The sequence below is a fragment of the Ascaphus truei genome, chromosome 9 (assembly GCF_040206685.1).
Source record: "Ascaphus truei isolate aAscTru1 chromosome 9, aAscTru1.hap1, whole genome shotgun sequence".
Classification (NCBI taxonomy): Eukaryota; Metazoa; Chordata; class Amphibia; order Anura; family Ascaphidae; genus Ascaphus; species Ascaphus truei.
Window position 1 is genome coordinate 1145428 of NC_134491.1, and position 21498 is coordinate 1166925.

Genomic DNA, 21498 nt, shown 5'->3' on the forward strand with positions numbered 1-21498 from the left:
GTAGCACAGGGACACGTCCACTGTAGGGTGACACAATCAGAAGTGACTTATGAGCTACGTAGTGTGGCCCGCCCACCACAGGGTGACACAGTTGGACTTCTCTCTCTCCTTCCTCTCAGATTTTGCCTCGGTAGACACCACTCAGGAGGAGGATGGGGAGCGCGCATTCTCAGACTCTGTGTTGACCTCCCAGAAGGAGGAGACGCCCGCCCCCTCAGTCAGCCCTCGCTGGCGCACACGAGTCTTTGCCATGGAGTGCGTGTGTCTGCTTGTGACGCAGTGTGAGGGGGGCAGCAGCGCTCACTTTGACATGGCACTGGCTCAGGAGATGAAGCACAAAGAAGCAGACAGTGAGTGGAAGACTGGAGGGCGTGAGACGCGCGTGTGTTCTTAGTGCGTGTATAAATGTGTACACACTATATATGTTTGTCTGTTTGAAGTACTATGTTTGTTTGTGATTTCTGCCCCTGTGCATCTATGTATCCATATAACGGGGGTTGTCCTTGTGTGTCTGTGTGTATATCCCAGATGCGTGTGTGTGTCTGTGTGTATATCCCAGTGCTGTGTGTGTTTGTCTGTGTATATCCCAGTGTTTGTGTAGATTTGTTTGTATCCCAGTGCTGTATGTGTGTATATGTGTGTATGTATACACACACACACACACACACAACCACACACTTAGGTCCGGAAATAATTGGACACTGATACAAGTTTTTTATTTCGGCTGTGTACCAAAATAAATTCAAGTTAAAAGTTAAACAATTAATATGGGCTTAAAGTGCAGTCTATCAGCTTTAATTTGAGGGTATTCACATCCAAATTGGAGGAAGGGTTTAGGAATTACATCTCTTTAATATGTAGCCCCCTGTTTTTCAAGGGACCAAAAGTAATTGGACAATTGACTCAAAAGCAGTTCCATGGACAGGTGTGGGCTATTCCTTCATTATTTCAGCATCAATTAAGCAGGTAAAAGGTCTGGAGTTGATTCCAGGTGTGGCATTCGCATTTGGAAGCTGTTGCTGTGAACCCACAACTTGCGGTCAAAGGAGCTCTCAATGCAAGTAAAACAGGGCATCCCTAGGCTGCAAAAAAAAAAGAAAATCTATCTGAGAGATAGCAGGAACATTAGGAGTGGCCAAATCAACAGTTTGGTACATTCTGAGAAAAAAAGAACGCACTGGTGAGCTCTGCAACACAAAAAGGCCTGGACGTCCACGGAAGACAACAGTGGTGGATGAACGTAGGATCTTTTCCATGGTAAAGAAAAACCCCTTCACAACATCCAGCCAAGTGAAGAACACTCCAGGAAGTAGGCATATCATTATCCAATTCTACCATAAAGAGAAGACTTCACGAGAGCAAATACAGAGGGTTTACCACAAGGTGCAAACCATTCTTAAGCCTCAAGAATAGAAAAGCCAGATTAGCCAAACAATATCTAAAAAAGCCAGCCCAGTTTTGGAACAGCAGCCCAGTTTTGGAACAGCATTCTTTGGACAGATGAAACTAAGATCAACCTGTACCAGAATGATGGGAAGAAAAAAGTATGGAGAAGGCTTGGAACAGCTCATGATCTGAAGCTTACAACATCATCTGTAAAACACAGTGGAGGCAGTGTGATGACATGGGCATGCATGGCTTCCAATGACACTGGGTCACTAGTGTTTATTGATGATGTGACAGAAGACAGAAGCAGCCGGATGAATTCTGAAGTGTATAGGGTAAATATTGTCTGCTCAGATTCAGCCAAATTCAGCGAAGTTGATTGGACGGCGCTTCACTTTACAGATGGACAATGACCCAAAACATACTGCGAAAGCAACCCAGGAGTTTTTGAAGGCAAAGAAGTGGAATATTCTGCAATGGCCGAGTCAATCACCTAATCTCAACCCGATCGAGCATGCATTTCACGTGCTGAAGACAAAACTTAAGGCAGAAAGACCCACGAACAAACAACAACTGAAGACAGCTGCAGTAAAGGTCTGGCAAGACATCACAAAGGAGGAAACCCAGCGTTTGGTGATGTCCACGCGTTACAGACTTCAAGCAGTCATTGCCTGCAAAGGATTCTCGACAAAGTATTAAAAATGAAACATTTATTTATGATTGTGTTAATTTGTCCAATTACATTTGAGCCCCTGAAATAAGGGGACTGTGTATGAAAATGGTTGCAATTCCTAAACGTTTCATACGATATTTTTGTTCAACCCCTTGAATTAAAGCTGAAAGTCTGCACTTCTATTGCATCTTGGTTGTTTCATTTCAAATCCATTGTGGTGGCGTACAGAGCCAAAATTATGAAAATTTTGTCATTTAGAGATAAATATATATATATATTTTATGCCAGTGCTTTGTGTGTGTGTGTGTGTGTGTGTGTGTGTGTGTGTGTGTGTGTGTGTGTGTGTATCTGTATCCCAGTGCTTGTGTGTGTATGTATATATATTTATTTATGTATTTATTTATTTAGCTGTCTGTGTTGTTCCGTAGGGGATTTCCTAGTTCTGCACCTGCAGGATCTGATCCGCATGTCCTTCATGGCAGCCACAGATCACAGTGAGCAGCTGCGCCTGTGCGGGCTGCAGGCCCTGCTCCTGGTCATACACCGGTTCTCTGCCGTGCCAGAGCCAGAGTTCCCGGGGCATCTCATTCTGGAGCAGTTTCAAGCCAATGTAAGCACTCCTCTGTCATATGTATAAGGGACATATTGTGTGCATCGCTACTTGTAGAATATATGTTCTGTTCTGTCACTGTAATGTTGCGTGTCTGTACACCTATATCCAGTAACAGGTGTGTGTGTACCTACCTATATCCAGTAACGTGTGTGTGTGGTGTCTGTGGTTGTTCCAAGTTGTACTTTTGCATCCTTCTTATCCGTCTGCCGCTTCACTGATCCCGCAGCAGAAGGGTTAGTCCTAAATGTGCGGCATGCAACTCCATGTCCCTCTGCCCTCCCAGGTGGTGGCAGCAGTGAGACCAGCATTCAGCGCAGAGACCCCACCGGACGTTACTGCCAAGGCCTGCCAGGTGAACCCTCAACCCCCCCCCTTACCCCCTCCCCCCTGCTCCTCCTACCTCCTCACCAGGTGACCCCTCTCCCCCCAGTGCTCTGTGACACCCATCGTGCCTCCCCCATGCTCTGTGACGTGCTCCCTAATCAGGTAACCCCTCTCCGACCTCACCAGGTGACACCTCTCCTCCTCTGTTCTCACCAGGTGACACCTCTCTTCCCCCCCCCCCACCCCCCGACCTCACCAGGTGACCCCTCTCCCCATCCTTTCCTGACTTCCATGTCTCGCCACCATATTCCAGTTCCCATCCGGTTTATTCCGGACTTTGTTTCTATCTCTGATCCTAAATGATATGAAAATGTGCAGTTACTTTCAAGTTTATTATTATAACAGTTGAGATCATGTGGGGTCATAATGACTCCGGTCTGTTAGTGGACTGTTCCGTGGGGTCATACTGACTCTCCGGTCTGTTAGTGGGCTGTTCCGTGGGGTCATACTGACTCTCCGGTCTGTTAGTGGGCTGTTCCGTGGGGTCATACTGACTCTCCGGTCTGTTAGTGGGCTGTTCCGTGAGATCATGGGGGGGAGAGCTCTCTGTGCTCCGAAGTCTTTCGGAAAACCAATTGGGGTACGGGGTTGCCCACCTTCCTTGGGTTACACCTGACCTTATAGCACTCTACCAGCTCAGGGATACCTTGTGGAAAAGCTACAAAGTAACTGGCACTACCAAGGATCTCAATCACTACAGATGCCTGCGGAACATGTGCATAAGGCAAACAAGGCATGCAAAAGCACAATATTACTCTGACAATCTCCTCCAGAATACATCAAACCCAGCTAACTTCTGGAAGGTTATCAACAATATATTCCAGCCTTCTAACCATCAACAACCAAGTAATATCACTAAGGGGGATATTACTCTGACAAACCCCACTGACATTGCAAATGCATTCAATGATTACTTTGTGGGGTGTGCCACTAACTAATTAGCGAAACGCAGCCCAAACCACAAACCTGAATCTCATCCTGGGATTACCCACATATCCCCCCCCCCCCCCCCAACACTGTCCACAATTTTCAATTTGGCCCAGTATCTGAAGAGGAGATTACACAAGCGCTCCTCAAACTAAAACTAAGCAGCCAATGCGGACCCGACTTACTACAATCTAGGTTCCTACGACTTGGTGCCCCAGCCATTGCCAAACCAATTGCTTCCATAGTCAACTCTATCCTGTCTGCAGGCCATATCCCTAAGACCTGGAAAACCGCCAGAGTTGTCCCAATCTTCAAAAGTGGGGACAAAAACACTGTCTCAAACTACAGGCCAATCTCACTTCTCCCAATTCTATCCAAAGTCATGGAAAAATGTGTCCACTCCCAATTAAGCGATTTCTATACCAAGACAAATTTCCCTAGCCAATTCCAATCTGGCTTTCGTCCCAAACACTCCATCGTAACTACGCTGCTAAAAGTTTGCAATGAAATCCAGTGTGGAATGGAACGGGGACAACTCACTGGTGCAGTATTCCTAGATTTTGGAAAGGCTTTTGATACTGTTGATCATTCTATCCTACTTAACAAACTCCAGAGCTCTGGCATAGGGAAGCATGCTTAAAACTGGTTTCAGTCCTACCTATCAGGTAGATCCCAACATGTGTCCATCTCAGGCTCTAACTCCAACCCCCTGGATATCACCTGTGGTGTCCCGCAAGGCTCTGTTCTGGGGCCCCTACTCTTCTCAGTATTCATTAATGATCTTCCACAGCTTGTAAGGAAGCCTCAATACACATGTATGCAGATGACACAACCCTATATGCGCACAGCCATAGCCTTTCTGACCTTCAACACATACTTCAGTCTGACTTTTCGAGACTCGAAAATTGGATTTCCCAAAACAAACTGTTTTTAAACACTGACAAGACTGTAACAATGGTATTTGGGACCAAGACTAAATTTTTAAAGCTTTCAGCGACGGAGCTCCAGATTAGAACCAACACTAACACCACCCTAACCCCTGTCACTAGTTTTAAATACCTGGGCTTATGGTTTGACTCCCACTTAACATTCGGGATGCACATTGATACCCGGACAACCAAGACCTATGCCAAACTAGGGGTACTTTACAGGAACAAATCCTCCCTAAGTCTCCTGGTCAGAAAGCGTATCGCACAGCAGATGCTAATGCCAATTATTGACTATGGAGACGTAGTATATGACTCGGCACCTCAAACCCACCTTAGCAATCTTGACACCCTCTACAATTCAATTTGTCGTTTCGTTCTCCAATGCAACTACAACACACGTCACTGCGAAATGCTCAAAGAACTAGATTGGTCATCACTAGAGTCTAGGCGCAAAGTTCACCTTTCCTGTCTTGCCTTTAAATACTTTATGGGCAAGCTACCCAGCTACCTGAACAAGCTCCTCACCCCTACCACATGCAGCACCTATCACCTGAGATCAGACTCCAAAAGACTGTTCATGGTCCCAAGGCTCAACAAAGTATCCGGCCGTACCTCCTTCTCTTACCGTGCACCCCAAAATTGGAACAACCTACCAGAGACTCTTACATCCACCACCAGTTTAAGTTCTTTCAAATCTAAGGCTGTCACACATTTTAATCTGGTCTGTAACTGTTTCATACGCCCATAATATGTATTTTCTTTAACTGTACACGCAATGTCTTGTATATAATGTATACCCTGCTCATTTATGTAACTGTATTTGTAACTATAAACAACAAAACAGGTAGCGCTAACCGCAATGTGTGTGGTGTAGTAACTATTACCTTATATATTAATTAAAACTATACATAAGGGGCTGCCTAGGACACAAAGCCTGACCTCCTGGTCAGGAAAACAGTATGGACAGGGAATAGTTCCGTGGGCGCCTATAAAATTTTACCACTATAAAGGATATACGAAAACCAAGCCTGTTGGTTGTGAAGATTGTTGATCCTCACGGTGGGCTTGAAAACAAAGAGAAAGCACAACACATAGCGTAATACTGTTGAAACATTAAACAAACAACATATAAGACAACATATAACAGCTGAATACTGAAATGGTATTTTTAGGACAATAAAATCATTTAATAACAATTAATATTTACTATAATGCACAATTTGCATGGACATATAGATTTAAGCAATTAAAAATCTGAATAGGTGGTTCAACTGCTCCGTAGCACCAATGTTGATGATAGCAATGCCTACTCACCAGATGGAATAGGTTTGCAGGCAGTGGATATTTTAGAGAGTATCCCCTCTCATCTGTGTGCTGCTCTCTGCTTAGCTGGCGTCTCTGTCGGCTCGTGGGTGCAGCTCATCAGCAGGGACTCCTGCAGCTCCAGGAAGCACGTCTGAGCAGATGGAACTCAGCTGCAGCTGATTCAGCACGATGTCAGCCACGGACCACCGTGAGCTCGTCTATCTGCTGCTCACTGCTAGCTGGCGTCTCTATCCGCTCGTGGACGCAACTTGTCAGCAGGTACTCCTGCAGGGCGCCAAGCAGGGCACTTGAATAATGGGAAACCGCAACAGCTGGTTCAACTCGTCGGCGGCTATAAGAGATGGTTAGCTGGCAGCTCACGTTGATTCACCGATGTACGGGGGGTACTACACCAATGTGTGCGGGGCATGAACCTCCACCCTACGTGTTTCAAGAGCGATCTGCTCTCTTCCTCAGGGGTATATGAATAAAAAAGTCCAAAATGTCCTTTAAATACTGACTTCACCATTTGGGTAAATAGTTCCACCTGTAGCTAATTGCACATGTGCTGTGCTTGTGATAAAGTTGCTCTTAGTGTGTTTGCAATCAGACACTGCACAGTGAGAATGTCTTTGAACAAAAAAGCTACTTACTATTTTGTACAGCTGTTATACATAATGACAACATTAAACATAACACAATATACAATGAACATATACTACTAACAACATATATATTTAAACATGACACAATAAACAATGAACATATACTACTAACAACATATATATTTATGTATATAAACAAAAAATAAATGAATAAAAATAAATTTAAAAAAATGCATAATTTTAAGGTAAGACATAAAAAAAAAAAAAAAATTATTTAATATAATATTGCGAATTATGATTAGATAAAATGTATTAAACCAGTGATAGTGTGCTTATTTATGTAGGAGGAACCTACTGCTATAAGCAAATTTAAACACTAATGTATATGGGATGTCACCTTATGTGGATGTATTTGGTACTAACCCACCAAAAAGGATTTCAAATCGAATTCTACATTTAAGCCCATTGGGGACAGAGTACATAACTCATAAATCCAATAGGACTCTCTTCTCCCCAATAGGCTCAATGTGTTACCTCCTCTCCAGTGTGGTACAATGCGCTCTATTCCTACGCACCTCAAACCTTTTGGGTCTTTATTGTGCACCTGAAGAAAATGATTAGACACATTGTGTGTGACTAAACCAGTTTTAATATTGTATATATGTTCATACAAACGTCTTTTTATAGCTCGCGTTGTCATACCCACATACTGCAGACCACACGGACATTCAAGTAAATATATAACAAAGGAACTACTACATGTAATATGTTGTTTAATTTTATACTGTTTATGTGTTTTATTTGATATAAAATTTATTTTTTTGTTACTGTATTTGCATGCCGTGCATTTGTTACAGAGGAAGTATCCCCCACAGAGTGTTGTGTCTCTTTGAACTGGCTGCAGCGATGGACAGGTGGGTGCTAGTCTCTGTCCTATATTAGGAGCTTTTGTGAATATAATATGTGGATATTCGGGTAGAATTCCCTCTAGTTCTTTATCCTTTTTCAATATTGGCCAGTATTTTCTTAAAGTTTTGCGTATGTTGGGTGCCATTTGGTTATATTGAGTGACAAATGACAAATTGCCTGATGAGTTAATATTTTTATTTTTATATTGTAAGAGACTGGTTCTGTCCATCGCTTCAGAGATAGTTCTATCCAACTCTAGTGGGGAGTACTTCCTCTCCACAAATTTTTGTTTTAAATCCTCGGCTTGAATTTTAAATGTATCTGGATGTGAGCTGTTTCTTTTCAGTCTAATGAACTGTCCCTTAGGGATGTTTTTGACCCATGTGGGGTTGTGGTGACTCTGTGCATGTAAATAATTATTTGATTGAACCGGTTTAAAATATGTGCTGGTGTGTATGTGATTATTAACTATAGTGATTTCTAAATCTAAAAATTCTATTTTATTAGTATTAGTGACAAACGTGAATTTTAAATTATTAGTGTTGTTATTCATATATAACTGAAACTGTGTTAACTGTGCTAAAGTGCCTGACCAGATAAAAATAATATCATCTATGTAGCGCCGCCACAGCACCAAGCTTGCACCATAGGGACAATTGGACCATATATGTTGTTTCTCCCAATATCCCATAAATATATTAGCATAACTAGGAGCAAACTTGGTGCCCATGGCGGTGCCACATACCTGCAAATAATAAGCTTTATTAAAGTGAAAAAAATTGTGACAAAGGATGAATTTAATTCCTAAAATCAAAAAATCTCTAAATTCTTTTGAAACAGATGGGTCATTTTTTAGGGTGTTTAAGACTGATTCACATCCTTGGTCATGGTTGATTATGGTGTATAATGAATTGACGTCTGCGGTAACAAAAATATAATGGGGTTGCCACTGAATGTCCTGCAGTGTCTGCAGTATGTGGGTAGTATCCCGGAGGTAAGAAGGTAATTGTATGACATATTTCTGGAGTTGTCTATCTATATATTGAGATAAGTGTGATGTTAATGATTGAATGCCCGAAATGATGGGGCGGCCGGGGGGAAAATTTATATTTTTATGTATTTTAGGGATTATATAAAACAAGGGTAGTCTGGGGTGTTTATTGTAAAGAAAGTCAAATTCTTTTGGAGTAATTAAATTTTGATCTAAACCAAATGTTAAATAATTAAATAATTTTTGCTGGTAATGTGTAGTAGGATTCGTTGGGAGGAGTTGGTAAGTGGATATGTCACTTAGAATTCTCAGTGACTCTTGGATGTAATATGATTTATCCATGATTACCAACCCCCCCCCCTTATCCGCTGGTTTTATGATTATGTCTTCATTTTCTTCAAGTGCACGTAAAGTTATTTTTTCATCTTTACTAAGATTATCAGTCCTAACTTTGTGGTTTCTACTTAGGGTCTCTAGGTCATCTGTGACCATTTTAGCGAATGTGTCCACAAAGGGACCACTCACAAACCTAGGAAAGAATGTTGAGGGATTTCTGAACGTTGAATTGTTTGTATTTAGTGGTAAGTTAGTGTTGGTGTCCAGTCTAGATATGGCGTCTCTTTGAAAATATTTTTTGAGTTAAAGCTTGCGCACATATCTTTGGACATCAACATACAACTTAAAACTATCTGGCCCTGTAACTGGAGCAAAGGATAAACCTTTTGATAATAGCTTAGTTTCTTTGATGGTAATTGGATGTTGGCTTATATTAAAGATATTTTGATAAGCACTTTGACTTACTGTTTTTGTACCTTGCCTAATTTTTCTCCCTCCTCTCAGTTCCTCTAGAGTGTTTTTTCTTTTTCGATTGTCTTTCAGGGAGTTTTCTTTTCCCAATAAGTCTCTTATTACATCTCTTGCTTGTTTGGGCTCCCTCGTTTGTCGCCAGTCTAAAAAAGAGAACGTATTTTTCTCTTCTTCCCGACTGTGACCAGGGAGACGTTGTTCTCTATCTAGGTCTATAAGAGGTTGGTACTTATTCTGATGATGATATTGATCAAAGATATTGTCAGTATCTTTACCCTGTATGTTGACTAGAGGGCTTGGAGGAACAGGAGGGGCCGGGTGTTTGGCTTTTGTACTGCCAGTTACTGGTTTTATAGAAGATGGTGTTGAAGGTCTTCTAGACCTCTTAGGGGCTATAAATTGTACTGGATCAGAGGATATTTCATTAGGTTTTACAATAGTTTTTTTATAATTTGAAGGAATTTTATGTAAATAATCCTTATTATACCTATATTTTTCATTATCATATCTGGGTTTTTTCCAATTTCTATAACATCCCGTGACATAATCATTTTTGTCCCTTTGGAACTTTGTTTGTTTTGAGATTATAGTATCTTTTTGTAATTAATCCATTTTTGTTTTAATTCTAGCTTCTAGCATTGGTAACTCACAATTATCTTTATACTTTTCAAAGTATCCCTTCATATCGTTAATTTCCTTGTCTAATGTTTGAAGACATACTTTGCGTTTTGATATTAACAGACGCATTAATTCAAACGAACAGCTGTCAAGGATGCGATTCCATTCCAAAATAAATGATTCACTTTTGAAGTCTGTTGTAGGTTTTTTAAATAATCTCAGACCTCGTGGAATACGTTTTTGTTCAATATATTTTTCAATGGTTATCGCATCCCACAGCTGCTTGTTTTCATCAATCAGTAGTTTTTCTAATTTATCAGCCATATTTTCCATATCATGTGATACATTATCAACTGCGATGGGAATTTCCTCATCTGCAAAGATGCTATTAATGTCAATATTCCTACTGATTCTCTGAGCAAACAATTGAGACATAATTGTCCTGGAAAGCTGCTAACCTAAAAGGGGGAAATGCACATAAACAACAAAACAGGTAGCGCTAACCGCAATGTGTGTGGTGTAGTAACTATTACCTTATATATTAATTAAAACTATACATAAGGGGCTGCCTAGGACACAAAGCCTGACCCCCTGGTCAGGAAAACAGTATGGACAGGGAATAGTTCCGTGGGCGCCTATAAAATTTTACCACTATAAAGGATATACGAAAACCAAGCCTGTTGGTTGTGAAGATTGTTGATCCTCACGGTGGGCTTGAAAACAAAGAGAAAGCACAACACATAGCGTAATACTGTTGAAACATTAAACAAACAACATATAAGACAACATATAACAGCTGAATACTGAAATGGTATTTTTAGGACAATAAAATCATTTAATAACAATTAATATTTACTATAATGCACAATTTGCATGGACATATAGATTTAAGCAATTAAAAATCTGAATAGGTGGTTCAACTGCTCCGTAGCACCAATGTTGATGATAGCAATGCCTACTCACCAGATGGAATAGGTTTGCAGGCAGTGGATATTTTAGAGAGTATCCCCTCTCATCTGTGTGCTGCTCTCTGCTTAGCTGGCGTCTCTGTCGGCTCGTGGGTGCAGCTCATCAGCAGGGACTCCTGCAGCTCCAGGAAGCACGTCTGAGCAGATGGAACTCAGCTGCAGCTGATTCAGCACGATGTCAGCCACGGACCACCGTGAGCTCGTCTATCTGCTGCTCACTGCTAGCTGGCGTCTCTATCCGCTCGTGGACGCAACTTGTCAGCAGGTACTCCTGCAGGGCGCCAAGCAGGGCGCTTGAATAATGGGAAACCGCAACAGCTGGTTCAACTCGTCGGCGGCTATAAGAGATGGTTAGCTGGCAGCTCACGTTGATTCACCGATGTACGGGGGGTACTACACCAATTATTGACTATGGAGACATAGTATATGACTCGGCACCTCAAACCCACCTTAGCAATCTTGACACCCTCTACAATTCAATTTGTCGTTTCGTTCTCCAATGCAACTACAACACACGTCACTGCGAAATGCTCAAAGAACTAGATTGGTCATCACTAGAGTCTAGGCGCAAAGTTCACCTTTCCTGTCTTGCCTTTAAATACTTTATGGGCAAGCTACCCAGCTACCTGAACAAGCTCCTCACCCCTACCACATGCAGCACCTATCACCTGAGATCAGACTCCAAAAGACTGTTCATGGTCCCAAGGCTCAACAAAGTATCCGGCCGTACCTCCTTCTCTTACCGTGCACCCCAAAATTGGAACAACCTACCAGAGACTCTTACATCCACCACCAGTTTAAGTTCTTTCAAATCTAAGGCTGTCACACATTTTAATCTGGTCTGTAACTGTTTCATACGCCCATAATATGTATTTTCTTTAACTGTACACGCAATGTCTTGTATATAATGTATACCCTGCTCATTTATGTAACTGTATTTGTAACTATGTACTACTTGTCTTAACTCTATGCCCAGGACATACTTCAAAACGAGAGGTAACTCTCAATGTATTACTTCCTGGTAAAATATTTTATAAATAAATTAGCAAAGGGCATTGAGGCCCAGAGTACCAGTACTTTATTTAATACACCTGTTTCTTTCGCAAAAATCTGCATCATCCCTTTGTTTTGTGGGATAAATAAAGTATCTACATTTTGAAAACTGCGTTCCACTGACCTCTCCCACTTGAGTGAGGGACGCGGGTGTCGGGGTACTGAGCACAGAGCCACAATCAGCGGGATCGCGCACAGACTTCCCAAGGGGTGGGCAGCACTACATTTTTTTTAATGTCACTTTGCAGTGTGTGTGGATCACACGGGGGACGAGTGTGACTGGCACTGAGTGGGGGAGACTTGGCACACGCTGGGCCCTTGTTGATGCTGTTCCCCTTCTTTTCCCCATGCCCCAGGTGTGCAGTGCCTGGCTGGCCAGCGGCGTACTGAGGGACCCCAGTGACCTACACAGGGTCCAGCAGCTGCTCCTGTCCTCACTGGGCCGGGTGGAGACGGCAAAGGAGGCTCCCAGTGTGTATAACGAGAGCACCACTGCCATGCAGAGCCTGGCTGTGCTGAAAGCCTGGGCAGAGGTAACGCGGGGGGTGGAGGGGGTGTGACAGCAGGTAGAAAACTGCGGCTACACACACACACACACACACACACACACACACAGTTAATTGCTTTTAAGCTGAGACCCTTGGGCTAGGACTGCCCAACTCCAGTCCTCAAGGGCCACCAACAAGTCAGGTTTTAAGGATATCCCTGTTTCAGCACAGGTGGCTCAATCAGTGGCTCAGTCTTTGACTGCATCGCCAGTGCTGAAGCAGGGATACCCTGAAAACCTGACCTGTTGGTGGCCATTGAGGACTGGCGTTGCCCACCCCCCTGGAATATAGTATATATTACAATAGCACTGTTGTGAAAGGGCATTTAATTTCTGTCACTGGAGCGGTTCATCTGACCCCCTTGTTTACGCCTGCAGGTCTACATTGCGGCCATGGAAAGACCAAAGCAACCACTGGACGGGGTCCCGGGGGAGGCAGTATCCCTCGCAGAGGGGCTCTTGTACCTGGTGCAAGATGACCTGTCCACTCTCAGCAGGCTGTGGTTGTTGGCTCTGCAGGACCACGCTTTGCTCACGCTGCCCGCAGAATGTGCAGCTCAGCTCCCAGCACAAGGTAACCTGCCATATAATATACCAGGGGCGGCCAATGCCAGTCCTTAACGGCCATCAACAGGCCAGGTTTTCAGGATATACCTGAGTCAGCTCAGGTGGTGCAGTCGCTGATTGAGCCACCTGTGCTGAAGCAGGGATATCCTGAATACCTGCCTGTTGATGACCCTTGAGGACTGGAGTCGGCCACACTTGCAGTATACTGTGAAAAGCAGAAGCTAATCAAAAGGCCACCAAATGACCACGTCCAGTCACAAACAACATTCTGGTCATAACATTTTAATGTATAGAGGAGTTTAAACGACAGTTCTGTGTAGGGCTTTGGCTGCGAAGAGGTGTAACCGCTCACAGCAAGCAGCATTTACAGATGCTAAAATGTTCCACTTTCTTACGTGGCTTCCGCCTGCCGTGGCTTTCCCCTCACGTGTCTGTGTGGTCATAATGTGCAAAAAGGAGTGGGCACTTGGAAGTCACAGCAGTTCTCCGGACTCTTGTGTGTGATTGGGGTGAGAATCCCTCAGTGCCGCACTCGCTCATTCTGACACTCGCACTCTTACCTGTTCTCTCCTACCATTATCTACCCCACTATCTCCTTCTCTCCCATTCAGTCTTCTTACTCTCTTCTTGTCACTTCCGCTCGCCGCTCTCTCGCCGGTCTCCCGCCGCTCTCTCGCCGCTCTCTCACTGTTCTTACCTTGCTCTGCAGGAGGTGCCTTCTACACTGCAGAGACCAGCGATGCAGCCAAACCTTACTACCTCAGCTCCTGGGCTCCAATCCTTCATGCCTCCTGCCTGTGGCTTAGCAGCTGTGGCTTCCTCCTCTCAGACCAGGATGAGGGGAGCTGCCGCCTCTCCCGTCCCGTTACCCCCACCAGTATGGGGCAGGAGCGCAGCTCACGACCCCCAGCCAAGTCCCCAGAGGACATCAATTCTGAAAGGTTCCACCTCATCCTCGGTGAGCAGATTGTATCTATATCTGAATACTGTGTGTGCATGTGTGCATGTGTGCATGTGTGCATGTGTGCATGTGTGCATGTGTGCATGCATTCACACCCCCTCCCCCCCCGCCCCCCACCTGGGTGGACCTGTTTGCACCTTCACCAAGACAAGTACACGAAGGCAGAATCTCTATGTAGGATACGAGAGTTCAGGGTGAAGGAGGAAGTTTTGGCTTTACCCTATATATTTTTTTCTATTTGTATTACTGTTTTCTTCCTCTGAGTTAGAATAAGACTGTGTAGACGCCCAGAGATTTGCACCGAGCTGTAGTTACATTGGTGTATTGCGCCGTGTGACAGTGTGTTCCACCCTCTCCCCAGGGATCAGCGTGGAGTTCCTCTGCTGCCCCCCTGTGGATGCCCCCATGGAGAGGATCACCATCTCTCTGCGGGCCCTGAGAGCTCTGCTGGTGGGGCCCTGGCCCAGGGCTCATATCGGGGCCGATCAGGTAAATACTATTGTATGAAGCAGTACATGGTGTTTCCCTGTGTGTGTGTGTGTGTGTATCCCTGTCCCTGTGTGGGTGTCCCTGTCCCTGTGTGTGTGTGTGTGTGTGTGTGTGTGTATCCCTGTCCCTGTGTGGGTGTCCCTGTCCCTGTGTGTGTGTGTGTGTGTGTGTGTGTGTATCCCTGTCCCTGTGTGGGTGTCCCTATCCGTGTGTGTCTCTGTCTGTGCCTGTGTGTGTCACTGTACCCCTGTCCCCTCAGGACCTGGCCAGGGAGCTGATCTCAGTCCTGCACCGGTTGCTGCTGACACGGGAGTCACCGGAGGTGCAGCTTCTGGCGCTGGAGGTTGGAAGGCAGATTCTGAGCGCAGCACAGGAACATGTGCGGGAGAGGAGGAGAAGTGCGGAGGGTGAGAGGGGAGAGAAGAAGTGCGGAGGGTGAGAGGGGGGGGAGAGAAGGAGGAGTGCAGAGGGTGAGAAGGGAGGAGGAGGAGTGCGGAGGGGGAGAGTGAGAGGAGGAGGAGGAGAGCGGAGGGGGAGACTTTTTTCAGGCCTGGTAGGCTGTCTCTGATATCCCTCTCCCTCATCTTTCTTTCCCCACTTTGATTACCTCCTCATCTTTCACTCTCTATACAGCATTAGATTCTATCCTCTCTCCTTTCACCCTCTCTCCTCTTAGCCACCTCCCTTTGATCCCCTACCCTCTCTCCTCTCTGATCCTCTACCTAGTATGTTTTGTTTGATTGAAACCCCTCTATCAAATGAAGCCCATCTGCTATTGTACAGGTGGTCCTCGGTTATCCGACGCAATGCGTTACTCAAAATGGCGTTGGATAGCGAAGCGTCGTAAAGCAAAACCCGTTTTCCCATAGGAACACTGTTTAAATCAAACGTTCCGTTCCTGAAGGCATTTTTTATGCTAAAATACGCAGAAAATGTTTCTCAAGCAATAAGATATGCTGCACACACACAGATTATGATGGAAACATTATATTTATTGATTCCAGAACTGTAAAATAAAACTATAAAAATAAAACTATACTATATTCTGTACAGAAATGTACATGAGCAAAAAAAAAACATCAATTATTGGAGGAAGATGATATTGGGGGGGGATCTTCAACAGACAACGGACTTTTTGGGGATGATGTAGGTAGAGTTGAAGGTTTCGGCCTCTTGAAGAATCTCTTCATTGAAGTCTGGACAGATCCTTTCCTTTTCTGCGTGTAGATCTCTCTATAGCAGCTGATTTGGTTAGACACCCCACGACTGACTGTTGAACTCCGTTGAATGTTAGGGTCATTGTCATGAAATATGGCCAGTGCGCTATCAATGTGCTTGAATGCCGCAGCCAACATTTTGCTTGACAAAGATTTACGTGGCTGTGGCTGTGCCGCATCAGCAGATTGGTGGGCCTCCTTTTCAGCAATTATTTGCTCTTCTAATTGCATGAGGTCTTCATTGCTCAACTCGTTAGAATGTGAGGCGAGCAACTCCTCAATATCCTCAGTTTCCACCTCCAAGTTGAGATCTCTGGCAATTTGCACAACAGTTTCTGTAGCTTCTGCAACAGTCTCTGTAAGGCCTTGGACATAAACACAAAATCAGGGCACAAATTACGCCAAACTCCATTTAGATTGGATTGTTTCACCTCATTCCATGCCTCTCCGATGTTTCTTACTTCATGGAGAATGTTGTAACCCTTCCAAAATTCTTTTAAGGTTGGACCACCTTCCACATCGGTTGCTCTGATGGCCTGGGCAAATGTTCGCCTAAGATAGTAGGCCTTGAAGGAAGCAATAACCCCCTTGTCCATCGGCTGTATCAATGAGGTGGTGTTGGGGGGCATGAACACCACCATGACGTTTGGATGATGGTCATCCAGGTACACGGGATGGCCAGGAGCATTGTCCAGGAGCAGCAATGCTTTGAAATCGAGGTTCTGGTTCATGCAATATAATTGCACAGCCGGAACAAATTGATGCTGGAACCAGTCCTCAAAAAGGCTCCCTGTTACCCATACCTTACGGTTGGACTTCCAAATCACTGGAAGTGTGCTCTTTGCATAACCCTTGAATGCCCTAGGGTTTTCTGCATGATAAACAAGCAAAGCTTTTAGCTTGAAATCACCTGCAGCATTTGATCCAAGCAGAAGAGTCAGCCTGTCCTTTGCAACTTTAAACCTGGGCATAAATGTTTCCTCTTTTGCAATGTAGCTTCTACTGGGCATTTTCTTCCAGTAGAGCCCAGTCTCATCAACATTGAACACTTGACATGCGCAATAGCCACCGTCCTCTATAATTTTGGCCAATGTGACAGGGAAGGTTATAGCTGACTCCTCATCCGCACTAGCAGCTTCCCCGGTCACTTTAATGTTATGCAAGTTTGCCCTCTCTTTAAACCGCATAAACCAGCCCTTACTTGCAGTGAATGTTTCCTCGGTGAACCCTTCTCCATGCTGTTGCTTAATGTCCTCATACAGACTCAAAGCCTTGGCCTGAATTAAGGCTAAACTAATGGGCAGATGACGCTGGGATTGATCTTCCAGCCATATGATGAGGAGTTTTTCCACCTCAGCAATATGACCAGCACGTTGCCTTATTGTCGTACCTTGCATAGGTGCTGAGCCCTTGATCTGTTCCAGGATTCTTGCCTTGTCTTTGATTATAGTCACAATAGTTGTGCGAGGTATATCCAAGGAACGTCCAATTTCTGTGTTCGTCTCTCCTTTCTCAGAGCGCTTTATGATGTTTTGTTTGGTCTCCAAAGTTATAGATTTTCTATTCCTTTTTGGAGTAACAGCACTTTGCTTTTTGCTTTGATCAGCCATGGTTTAGGGCCTAAAATACACCACCAAACCTTCACACAGACTGTTCAGAATGATCTCCCTAGCCTGCAGCCTTCTGATTGGACATTTGTAGCAATTTTTTAAAGTGTCGTAAGAGCGTCGGATAAGCCGTTCGGAAGTCGTAAAACGGGCCATAGGGATGCATTGACTAGCGTCGGATAAGCCTTTCGTCGTAAAACGAGGACCGCCTGTACTTTATTTAACATCTACTGAGCTGAATAGGCAGACCCCTTCCTTAATTGTTTGTCAAGTGACTATGTGATAGAGCAGGCCTGCCCAACTCGTAAAGTGAGAAGGGCCGAACTGCTCCAAGGAAAAAAAATTTGGGCCGCACAGGTTAAATCATCATCATCATCATCTCTCCTCCAGCACCTCTCATCATCATCATCATCCTCATATCTCCCCCAGAACCCCTCACTATCAATCTTTATGATACTCCCCATCTATCTCTCATACCCCCATCTCTCCCCCTCACCCACACAATACCCCCCTCCACATCAAACACACAATACCCCCCTCCACATCAAACACACAATACCCCCCTCCACATCAAACATACAATACCCCCTCCACATCCCCCCAGCCCATTCCATGTCAGCATCCCCCCCCCACAAGTCAGCATCCCCCCCATGTCTCTCTTCCCTCAATATGACACTCTCTCCCCCTCCCCTCAATATGACACTCTCTCCCCCTCCCCTCAATATGACACTCTTTCCCCCTCCCCTCAATATAACACTCTTTCCCCCTCCCCTCAATATGACACTCTTTCCCCCTCCCCTCAATATGACACTCTTTCCCCCTCCCCTCAATATGACACTCTTTCCCCCTCCCCTCAATATGACACTCTTTCCCCCTCCCCTCAATATGACACTCTTTCCCCCTCCCCTCAATATGACACTCTTTCCCCCCTGCACCTCACATCACTCTCTCCCCCCCCTGCACCTCACATCACTCTCTCCCCCCCCCTGCACCTCACATCACACTCTCTCCCCCCCCCTGCACCTCACATCACTCTCTCCCCCCCCCTGCACCTCACATCACTCTCTCCCCCCCCCCTGCACCTCACATCACTCTCTCCCCCCGCACCTCGCATCACTCTCTCCCCCCGCACCTCGCATCACTCTCTCCCCCCCTGCACCTCGCATCACTCTCTCCCCCCTGCACCTCGCATCACTCTCTCCCCCCCCCCTGCACCTAGCATCACTCTCTCCCCGCCCCTGCACCTCGCATCACTCTCTCCCCGCCCCTGCACCTCGCATCACTCTCTCCCCGCCCCTGCACCTCGCATCACTCTCTCCCCCCCCCTACACCTCGCATCACTCTCTCCCCCCCCTGCACCTCACATGTCAGCAGCCCAGCCCCCCCCTCACATGTCAGCAGCCCCCCCTCACATGTCAGCAGCCCACCCCCCCTCACATGTCAGCAGCCCATCCCCCCTCACATGTCAGCAGCCCACCCCCCTCATATGTCAGCAGCCCACCCCCCCTCACATGTCAGCAGCCCCCCCTCACATGTCAGCAGCCCACCCCCCCTCACATGTCAGCAGCCCATCCCCCCTCACATGTCAGCAGCCCACCCCCCTCATATGTCAGCAGCCCACCCCCCCTCACATGTCAGCAGCCCACCCCCCCTCACATGTCAGCAGCCCATCCCCCCACCAGCCCGTTTTTCATACCCACCCCCCCACCAGCCCGTTTTTCACACCCACCCCCCACCAGCCCGTTTTTCACACCCACACACACACCTCTTAGATCAGCTCAGCACATCCTCTCTCCCCGGTACTAAGCTCCTGCTATTGAAGAAGAAAAAAACACACGTCTGCCGCATCCTCCTCATGCTGCTGTTGCCCCCGCGCACCGCAAAACCCGGGGGCGGGGAGGGAGAGGGAGGGATGAATCGCTGCCATTTTTTTTAAACTTTTTTTTTTTTTTATTTATTTAATTAACTGGCGCCCGGCCAGAGTCATCGCGGGCCACACAGAGAGGCCAGACGGGCCGCATGTTGTGCAGGCCTGTGTTAGAGTATTATCTTGGCTGTGAGCCATGTCTGTGTCACATAAAGTGTCTGTGGAGTTAATACTGGAATTAGAATTGGAGTTGAAGACTACAAGAAGATCCGGACTCTGCACTTCAAACACAACTACAACCTTGTAACTGTGAGAACGTGACTTTCTATATGCTCTGATAATTTGTACTCTTCCTATCCTCTAATACCCCCTCCTGCATCTCACTATGCCCTCCCTCCTGCATCTCACTATGCCCTCCCTCCTGCATCTCACTATGCCCTCCCTCCTGCATCTCACTATGCCCTCCCTCCTGCATCTCACTATGCCCTCCCTCCTGCATCTCACTATGCCCTCCCTCCTGCATCTCACTATGCCCTCCCTCCTGCATCTCACTATGCCCTCCCTCCTGCATCTCACTATGCCCTCCCTCCTGCATCTCACTATGCCCTCCCTCCTGCATCTCACTATGCCCTCCCTCCTGCATCTCACTATGCCCTCCCTCCTGCATCTCACTATGCCCTCCCTCCTGCATCTCACTATGCCCTCCCTCCTGCATCTCACTATAAGCTCTTCAGAGCAGGGATTTCCTTTCCTATTGTCTGATTGTGCTGCACTTATTGTATTATTATAATTCCCTGTACTGTATTCTTAGTGAAGCGCTGAGTACACTTTTGGCGCTATATAAATAAAGATATAAAATACAATCCCCCCTTACCCTCTCTCCCCTCTGATCCCCCCCCTACCTTCTCTCTCTCCCCCTACCTTCTCTCTCACTCCCCATACCCTCTGACCCCCCCTACCCTCCGTCTTCCCCCCTACCCTCTCTCTTCCCCCCTACCCTCTTTCTTCCCCCCTACCCTCTCTCTTTCCGCCCCCCCCCACCCTCTCTCCGCCTCCCCCTCACCCTCTCTCCGCCCCCCCTACCCTCTCTCTTCCCCCCCCCCTACCCTCTCTCTTCCCCCCCACCCTCTCTCTTTCCGCCCCCCCTACCCTCTCTCCGCCCCCCCCTACCCTCTCTCTTTATCCCCCCTACCCTCTCTCCCTTGTGATCCCCCCCCTACCTTCTTATTGTCATCGTCCCTTCTCCTCCTTCCTTCTCAGTGGATGACGGAGCTGAGGAGAAGGAGACCCAGCCAGTGTTTGGGGAAGGGCATGACACGGGAGGCCTGGTGCCCGGACACTCCCTGGTGTTTGCAGCGTTGGAGCTGTGCCTGTGTATCCTGGTCAGACAGTTACCTCAGCTCAGCCCCCGCCTGTGTGGAAGCTTGGGGGGCAGAGCGGGCACAGCGCTGCCTCTGTCACACGATGCCAGCCTCCTGGTATCTGCATCTCTGGGTATTCCTGGCTGAGCTGCCCTCCCTCTGCTCACCAGAAGGTGAGGGGGGAGCATATAGGGGGGGGGGAGGCACAGATGTCTGGGATGTGGGGGCTTCTCTCTCTTCCCCTCCCCCCCTATCTCTCTCTTCCCTCCCCCCCTATCTCTCTCTCTTCCCCTCCCCTATCTCTCTCGCTCTTCCCCTCTCCCCCTTATCTCTCTCTCTCTCTTCCCCTACCCCCTTATCTCTTCCCTCCCCCCTTATCTCTCTCTTCCCTTATCTCCTCTCTTTTTCTCTCTTTTTCTCTCTCTCTCTCTCTCTTTCTCTCTCTCTTTTTCTCTCTCTCTTTCTCTCTCTCTCTTTCCTCCCCTCTCTCTTTCCTCCCCTCTCTCTCTCTTTCCCTCCCCTCTCTCTTCCCTCCCCCCTCTCTCTCTCTCTCTCTTTCTCTCTCTTTTTCCTCCTCTCTCTCTCTCTTTCCCTCCCCTCTCTCTCTCTTTCCCCCCCCCCTCTCGCTCTTTCCCTCCTCTCTCTCTCTCTCTCTCTCTCCTCTCTTTCTCCCCCTCTCTTTCTCCCCTCTCTCTCTCTCTCTCTCTCTCTCTC

General features: G+C 46.4%; 1 protein-coding gene across 1 annotated transcript in view; it reads left to right on the forward strand.

Annotated features, from left to right (window-relative positions):
• HEATR5A (HEAT repeat containing 5A) overlaps window positions 1–21498 on the forward strand; it is a 61742-nt gene that overhangs the window by 29637 nt on the left and 10607 nt on the right. The window contains 10 exon segments of the mRNA XM_075613191.1: window positions 120–350; window positions 2488–2669; window positions 2956–3024; window positions 12525–12701; window positions 13094–13289; window positions 13992–14240; window positions 14605–14732; window positions 14992–15139; window positions 20684–20922; window positions 20924–20962. Coding sequence (XP_075469306.1) covers window positions 120–350; window positions 2488–2669; window positions 2956–3024; window positions 12525–12701; window positions 13094–13289; window positions 13992–14240; window positions 14605–14732; window positions 14992–15139; window positions 20684–20922; window positions 20924–20962 — 1658 coding nt within the window.